This window comes from Myotis brandtii, unplaced genomic scaffold, assembly GCF_000412655.1.
Source record: "Myotis brandtii unplaced genomic scaffold, ASM41265v1 scaffold30, whole genome shotgun sequence".
In the NCBI taxonomy this organism is placed as follows: domain Eukaryota; kingdom Metazoa; phylum Chordata; class Mammalia; order Chiroptera; family Vespertilionidae; genus Myotis; species Myotis brandtii.
The window spans coordinates 2056380-2065021 of NW_005361458.1; the positions used below are offsets into that span (position 1 = coordinate 2056380).

The window sequence follows — 8642 nt, forward strand, 5'->3', positions numbered from 1 at the left end:
CATCTCTCCCACCCTCCGTTACTTTTTCTTTTCCTTCCTTTTTCTTTTCGTTCTTAAATATAGTTTTAATTTATTATCACTGTTTTTAGTAGTATTACCATTGACAGTAGCAGTAGTCAACTTTTAGAATCAAAATATAACACGCATACAGGAAAGTGCACAAATCGTAAGTGTATGCTGCTTGATGAATGACAAAGCGATCATTGCCAGAACCACCAAGTAGCAGGAGATGCAGAACATCACCTGCAACCAGGAGCTTTCCTTATGCCTCTTGCAGCCACTACTCCCCACTGAGGATCATTACTATTCAGACCTAAGCCACCTGTTAATTCTGTCCTCTTTTAACTTGCTGTTAATGAGTTTCTGGCATCTTCTGGGATTCTTAATTTTGGAAACACTCTCCAAGTTCATTCAAATTTGATTTGTTTCCAAATTTTCCCCTAAAATATGGATGTATATAAAATAATCTCTGTGGTTTTCCAAAGATTTTGAAACCAAGTCACTGGTATTATTGCACTTTTTAAATTTGCTTTTTAGGTCTGTGAATTTCATATAAGGGGGTGCCATCAATAGAGTTGCCTCTTTTTTTTTCTGTGATAATTCCAAAAGCAGTGTTGGATTTTCTGGGTGTCTGTGAATCTCAATCTTTCTTCCTGACAGTAATTTAAACTATTATTATGACATTTTCACTGGAGCTGCAGGCTTCTCGGTCTGCAGACTTTAGAAGGAAGTAAATAAAGAAATTAATACTGTTTACAATCCTTGAAGCTCTTCATGGTCATACAAACCTAATTCCCCATGTTATGCTCCACAGCATGTGTTTTGATACTCATTTAAGGAAACACATCACTGGTTCTTTTCCTCTAGAAGACTTTTCTCATAAGATACTTACTCTAGGTTATGGTAGAAGAAGCCAGTGTCACCATTTGTACCTGAGAGAAGATGAGTAAAGTCAGTTTTCTGTTTTTAAACCAAAACAGGTTAGGTAGAATGTTTGATCTTGTGGAGGCTCCAGATTCATGCTGATCAATGCTTTTGCACCTGCTGATATTGATTCTAAGGATTCATCATTTCCCCAACATTGTATAAGCTACCTCAGCTACCACACCTTACCCAAATCTTTTTATTTTTAATAGTGTATCAAGCAATTGTGGCATTTGGATAGGTCCTGGATGCGTTTCTCTGAAACAGAGCCCTTGACTAGGCTATCAGCAGAGATGGTATCGCACTGATGGTTCTAGTTGGTGCAGGGCGGTTTCTCCCTTTGCCATAGAAAGGTGAAGCTTGTAGGTAGTATTGGCTTGCAGGGATGTTCATGCTGCTGTTTCAAGTGGTTGAAACTTGTGTCCTATTCATACTTTATTTTAGGAGGCCTGTTTTCCTCCCTTAGTTTGAGGTCACATAATGATGTGTTTAGCGCACAAGCTTCCTCCCTCCGTGTAGGTAATCATACATTTTTTAGACAACAGTTATTTTATTTTGTAAATCCTCACTTGATATTTTTTCCATTGATTTTTAAAAATTTATTAAATTTTTTGGGGTGACATTGGTCAACATGAACATACAGGTTTTAGGTGTGAATTTCTATGTTACAAGATCTGTAATTTTTCCTTTGATTTTTTTAGAGAGAGTGGAAGGGAGGGAAGAGACAGAGATAGAGAAATATTGATGGGAGAGAGACACATTGATTGGTTGTCTCCTGAACACGCCCTGACCTGGGCCGGGGATCGAATGAACCTGTAATCCAGGTACAAGTCCTTGACTGGGAATCGAACCTGCGACTGTTGGGTGTGCAGGCCTTGAGATTTCTATATGCTGAAATGTCTCCAGCCCACTGCCAGAGTCATCTGGATAAGGTGTAGTGGTAAACATGAAATAACGTACAATTTTAACCCAGACCTTCATATAGGAGAGAGAGGCCAGCAATCAGAGAGGACAACACAATTTCCCCCCTTCATTTGAATATGTCAAGATCTTTAACCTAATTTTGAATTAATTAATCCAGGAGCTAGCTGTTAACCCAAATTTATGTCACAAATTTTTGGAGAATAAGCAATAGAATAGGTGTCACCTGAGAGAAAGATTTATAGAAGGATACAGGCCCATAGTTCACTTCATTTACACACAAACCAGCACCAGGTTAGATTCAGCGGTTGGCATACATGCATCATATTTTTAATCTGGATTAAGGGCGGCTACATTCAGGTTTGCCTAAATCATATAATAAATTGAAACACGAATGGAAATTGTTAACTAAGAAAAGTTTCCCAGTTTTCTTAAAATTTAAATACAGGGATCCAGCTAGTATAATCCAAAAGTTCTCTTCGTGATCATTAGACTTCACTGCTGTGGAACCCTTGTCTGTTGAAAGAGGGGCATGTCATACCTTACAAGGATATGAAATGTGATAATGGAAGGAAACTAGGAGCCAGTGGAGAGTGCAAGGATTTAGGTATAAATAATAGGTGAATCCTAATTGTGAAGAGGAGCACCTTAATGTGTGGTGATGTGTTCATATCAGAACTCTTATCTTACGAGAGCTGCTTTTAAATTTTCATTCCTTCCTTTCCCCCAAAGCATGAAGGCACAGTACAGTTATATATCATCTTTTTGAGTGTTTTTTTGGGGGTGAAGTTTTCACTGTCCTCCCATCAAATTACGTATGTGACTCAAGGGAAAACAGGCAGCTTAGATTATGATATAATTATTCACAAGGGGAAACCACAGTTGAAGTTGTTAGTTTTCTTTTTTCTTTATTCTCTTCTTTACAGTGAGTCAAAAGCGTTCCTCCTCAACTTCACATAGAAAACACAACTTTGCACAATAAAATAGGGAGGGCAGGTTTCACAAGGGAGAAAGGCTGCTGTCAACTTTTCCCCCCTCAGGAATATGGAAATTTGGGCGGATTATCTGTTCAGAGGAGGTTTCCTTTATTAATTCTTTTTCCTTTTTTCACTTAAGACATCTGTTAATATTACACAGCCCAACAGATGTTGCAAAGCAAGTCCCATACTTTGTTCTAAAAAAAAAATGACATTTCCTCAATTGGTTCTCCCTACCTCTGTGACTGGGCCTAGCCTGCCATTTCTGCATAATTTGCATATATTAAGTTACATACCTTAATGCCATACACATTTGTAGCTTCAGCATTATTTTTATAGAGTAAAGTCTGATTTGATCATAAACTGTATGTTTGTTGCTTTAGAATGAAGAGTGGCTAAAACATTTTTAAAAAATCTCCTTTGAGAATGACAACCTAATTCCACACATAGGACTAGATAGCCAATTATTAAACACTTTTCTATAAGTGAATTACAAAAGCTTGAGTTGTTTTTCCATTAGGAAGTGCTGATTGTCATGCGATGTGGAGCGTCATTTTTATTTTGGCAAGAACAGGGACAGTTTTGTCTTGACAAGCCATTAGATGAATACCAGAGTGTGTCACATGGAAAACCACTGATCTTTAACCCAGCTCTGTACTTAACCAAGCCTTGAAAATGAATAGTGAATAAAAGAAGAGCAAAGGCCAGTTTACTGTCATTACAGATTACAGAATCTGCTAACAGCTGCTGAACTGAACCCGGGGAATTACAGGTATTGTTCTGTGGACCAGCAGAAGTCCTGGAGATGCTTGTGAAACTGTGTATATGAGCTATACATTTATTTTACATTTACATGATTGGAACATAGCTAGACAAGCATAAAAATCCTTGAGTACTTTCTTAGTGTACTAAATGCATGCCTTTATCACCAAACCTTATATTTACAGATAACTATCTCAATGAGGTTTCCCTACCCCCAGTTATAGAATTTTTTTAAAAAAGCAGTGTGTTTTTAAAGAAATTATTAGTAAGTATTAAGAAGAAAACAAAAAGTATGGACGATCTCCCCCCTCCCAAAACAAAAATAAAACCACAAACATGCAGGCTAAACAAAATCCTTTGCTCATTTGTCCCTTCAGCTATTAACTGGGGCTGATAGTTGAAACCAACATGTGACTTTTTTTTTTTTGAGGGGAAAACCTAAACCCACCTCAATACCCAAATAATGAAAAGATCAGTAACATTTTAAACAGTCAGTTGTGGGAATTCTTGCTTACAGAGCTAACAAGAAAGAACCCACTGTCTTACTCTGCTGGTGGAATTGCATTGTGCCTCCCTATAGTCTTGTTATCCCACACACACTGAAATGCAAATTCTTTGCAACTAATTGGATCTCATTGATGGTACATGCACAGTATGTAGTTACATGCAAAAAGATTTTTAAAAAATTCTCTGTAATTACAACTTTTAATTATTATCCAAAACATCACCATCTATAGTATAGGTTTAAAATACATATGTCTAACGTTTTTTTTACAGATTACTCAACATGCGCTATGAAGTGCTTAGTAAGTATCAAAAGTAAGGGGGAGATGTTTATTTACAGCAATCAATAAGTTGGATTTTATTGAAGTTCTGCGAAAATACAGTTTAAATGTTGAACATCATAAACATCAGAAATCACTTTCAAAATGTTATCTTTTTCTTCAGTTCTCCAGTCTGTTTTTACATTGTAAACTGCATGGGAGTTTCTTACTCTGTGCATGAGTTTTGATGAGGTGGAGGTATTCCCATTCCCATATTGTCTTGAATATCGTGGGTGCCATTTAGACCTAGTTGGTGTACTTCTTAATTTTCATGGTACATCTCTCACTATCAGTCAACGTGGGAAAGCCAAAACATAGCCTTTAGTATTTGCAGTTCTTTAACCTGAAATACATAAAATCGGGGCAGAAAAAAGCAATTACTGTGGAAGTGATACCTGCCTCCACTGCTACCACCCCCAGTTTTAAATAACTTTAACACAGATGATTCCATATAGGTGTTTCATACTCTGCAGACTATAGAGCCAATGGACAAACTCAAAAATCATTTTTGTTTCTTGTAGGTATATTTTGTTGTCTCTTATTGTAATAAAGCTTGTTGTCTTTGTAAACTAGTCTTACAGACTAGTTAAATTTTCCTTTAATCCAATACCTTTCGCAGTACAGTATCATATGATATAGATTTGTTGTGAAAAAAATATTTTGAACATTAGAAAGCTATCTCTGTAATTTTGAGGCTTGTGCCTTGACAGTAATATGCAGGTACTAGTTACATGGCAGACCTGTTTCATCGAGAGCAACCTCAGACATTGATATCTGAAATAGCTCAGTTTGCCTGCGCTAGATAGCATTTTGTCAGAAGACTGCTGGCCGAGCAGACTAGATTTGGATGTATTAGCTAGTCAGCCTAATAACCCTGTACAGACTGTATTGATTTTTTAGGAGAGAGTTTATGAACTAAATAAACTTGGGGTTGGTGTCTTAATAAACTGCTTCTCTCAGTCTGTCACATTTAGTTACGGAGCTGTGCAGTTTAGGGGGAAAAAAGGCTAATTCTGTTACAGATTGTTCACAGCAGGGTCTCCAAATTAGCCCTTTGTTTTGTAATGCCACCTTGCTTGGGCTCGCTTTGAGCACATTTCTCAGTTTTGCCCTAATGAGTTGCAACACTGATAATGTGGCTGATGATCTTTCATTGATTTCACTATCACTTGCTTGTCTGGTAATTGATCCGTTGCTGAGCCTCTAGTTAATTATATCGGCTTTGACATGGCCCGGTCCACGGGGAATTTGAAGTCTTGCAGAATAACAGTTTTAATAAAAGAGTCTATTACTGCAGGTGCTTGCTGCTGCATGCCAGTTGATTTTTGTGTTGTGTGTGTGTGTGTGTGAGAGAGGGGGGGGGAGAAGAGAGGAGAGGGGTTGGGGGGAGGATAGCAGGGAAAGAAGAGGACTGCTGGACTCAAAGAAAGAAGGGGTGGGGGCTGGAAGAAGAGGAAGAGGGAGTTAAGGGGAGAGGAAGGGAGGAGGGGGGAACTAGAGAGAGCAAGAGGCAGGCGAGAGAGAACACGCAGGCAAAGCAATACAACAGCCTGAGAGGAGCGAGGAGGAAGCATGCTATTGACAGTGTCCTTAAGCCTCCCACAAATAACAGCCATTAGTGGGAAGGTCAGGAGCTGAGCAGGCAGCTTGACTGAGGCACTGAGTGCCACTTCAGAAATCAAGAGGCTAGCAAATTTTAGAGGGAGTTTAAGTGGGTAATAGCTAGCTGTAAAGGTACAGTCACTGTTGACAATTGACTCATAGGGTCTTTTCCTGCCCTCCCCCCTCAAGAATATTTTTATTGACCACAGGTGGACTTAATATATTTTAAGGCAACAATTCTTTGGGTTCTTGTTTGCTTCTTCTCAGATATTGAATTTGCTGCTTTTGAGACTTTTTTGTGCTTAATGGTGGTGAACCGGAGGGAAGTTTAACAGAAAAGCTTTCAGGAGATGTTGGTTCTAGAGGGGAAGGCACATTTGTGTCAACATAGTGTACGTTTTCTCATCTTTTCTCATTGTCCACTAATGACACCGAGCTGCCATTGAAGCTCTTTTCTGTTTCTTTTGTTGTTTCAGAGAGTAAGGTTTATTGTTATTCTTCAGTTTAAGAAGGAGCAAGGAGAGTGGTACATTTGTCCTCGATATTTGTAGGTGGTTGAAGATTAATGTTCCTTACATTTTAAGTTTAGGAAGGATGGCTTTTTCCTGCTGACTACTTTTATGAGATGACATGAATATAGCTTTCCATTTGGAAGTCACTGTTTATGTACAGTGTATTCTGTTCAGTTCTGCTTTTCCATAAATAGGGTACGATAAATACTATCTAATAAATAGATGTTTTCTTTTAAAAACTAGTTTAATTAAGAATATGACATGCTATCGGAGGTTATATTTCAACAGGCAGGAAAATGTTATAGAATTTTCCATAGAGATGTTGAATGAAAAATGGAATTTTATAGTCATTACTTTTTGCCTGAAATGGGACAGGATTTTTTTTTTCTTCATCTTTTTCTTTTTTTTTATGATTTGAAAGGATATTGTAGATGCTTCATCCAGGAACTTTCACAAAGGACTTTTCTCTACTTTTGAACTTTAAGAAAAGGTATACTTTTTTCCTTTGTCATTCAATTTCTTATTACTTAACATCCAATTTAGTAATTAATGAATGACCTGAGGTACTGGGCATTAAATAGTATACATGTATGTATTTTGCAAATGTTTACTGTGCATCTTCCATGTTAAAAAAACTGCTAAGTTTATTTATTTACTTCCTAGAGTGTAAAGTTATGTCACTATGTATATTATGTTCTCTAGGCGTTGATATGTGGTTATAAATAGCCCAGCACATACTATATGACTTTTAGGAGTTAACATTTTGACAACAACTGAGCCAATTTTACATTCTCTTACATCCAAATATTTTTCTTTCTCCCAGTATAACTAGAAAAAAATAATGTTTCAGCATAGCAGTTTACAAATGTTAAAGCAAAGGCTGATGCCAGATACTGCATGTTATACCTGAAAGCATTGTTGTGGGAAATTCCCTGGGAAGGGCCCCAGCTTCTCCTCACCCCGTGCACCGTCGGTCTGTGATCGTGGTGCTGCTTGGAGCGTGCAGAAGTGTGTATCTCTCAGTGTGTCTGGAGAGGGGTTAGTGCAGGGTGTCATTTGGTGCCTGACAGTGGAACGGTGCAGTTGACTCTTAGCTCTGCTATCCAATGACATGCAGTGGCTGAGAGTTTGAAGCTGATGGTTGGGTCTCCAGTGCTGCCTGCACACCTGACAGGCAGCTGTTAAACTGAGCAAAGGCAAGCTCGGGGAGTCACAATCTATGCATAAATGATAGGGGTATCTGTGCAGAAGGTGCGAAAGAAGCTCGGACCCCCTCCCTCCCCCAAGTCTCCCCCTTCCCAAATGAAATGCACAGTTCAGCCAGCTTCTTAACTACACTACACTCCTGCTACTGGCTGCCAAGAGGCTCAAAAAATCCACCTTCACTTTTCAGTCAGAAGAGGCAGAAGTGGATGTGAGAGAAAGAGAGACACAGAGAGACAGAGAGCCAAAGAGGGCAAGAGACTTGACTTTAAGAGACTCCTGTACTGACAACTCCATGCAGTTCGGAACCAGAACGACTGCGGCTGAACCAGGGTTCATGGGGACATGGCAAAACGCTGATACTAACCTTTTATTCAGAATGTCCCAACAGGTAAGTTACTTTCTTTTTTTTTTTTTTAAAGAAATCTTGAATTGTTATGTGCACTTTTGTTTCTGCTGTTTTTCTTTCTTAACATTTACAAAAAAATTGATCACTTCATAGTTGGGCTCTATTTTGTCATAACTGTGTTTCTGGAATGTGCAGGGTTACTTCATGGTTTCCCTAAGGGCTCCTTAAAAGAAAAAGGGGGAAAGGATACTGAAGTAAAAGAAAGCAAAGGCATTTGTTGCAAAGTTTCATAGTACAACCTGGGTCAAGAGAAGACAATTTCTTTGTTTTCTGTTAAAAATTTTTTTCTAAAAAGCCACCACCCGACAAATGTATCTTTCTATCTGTATTAATCACTTCATCAAAGTATCTGCTATCTCAGAGGAGGTTCTCCAGCCAAACAGTGACAAAATGTAGGGCCCCCTCCGTACAGCCCAGCTGACTTGCTGGGGCTGGAAGCAGCTGGAACTCCGACCTGAGGACAGGAGGCTATGCAGGGATCGCTGCCAGCGCCCAGGGTCGCTGGAGG

At 38.7% G+C, this 8642-nt stretch overlaps 1 protein-coding gene and 1 long non-coding RNA gene across 6 annotated transcripts in view; one reads left to right on the plus strand and one right to left on the minus strand.

The window, feature by feature from the left end:
• Positions 1–3890: 3890 nt before the first annotated feature.
• Positions 3891–8642, minus strand: part of LOC102259819 — a 5316-nt gene continuing 564 nt past the window's right edge. Inside the window, exons 2-3 of the long non-coding RNA XR_001362728.1 lie at positions 7864–7867; positions 3891–4751 (exon numbers count right to left, since the gene is read on the minus strand). This is a non-coding gene — a long non-coding RNA (uncharacterized LOC102259819). The remainder of the gene's footprint in view (positions 4752–7863; positions 7868–8642) is intronic.
• BNC2 (basonuclin 2) overlaps positions 6898–8642 on the plus strand; it is a 296688-nt gene continuing 294943 nt past the window's right edge. For 3 of the 5 annotated variants that reach the window (XM_005869592.2, XM_005869593.2, XM_005869594.2), the window contains exons 1-2: positions 6898–7012; positions 7916–8116. In XM_005869592.2, coding sequence (XP_005869654.2) covers positions 8021–8116 — 96 coding nt within the window. In that variant the 5' untranslated portion in view covers positions 6898–7012; positions 7916–8020. Of the gene's footprint in view, positions 7013–7747; positions 8117–8642 lie in introns of those variants that run through there. The other 2 variants (XM_014542368.1, XM_014542369.1) reach the window with 2 other exon arrangements.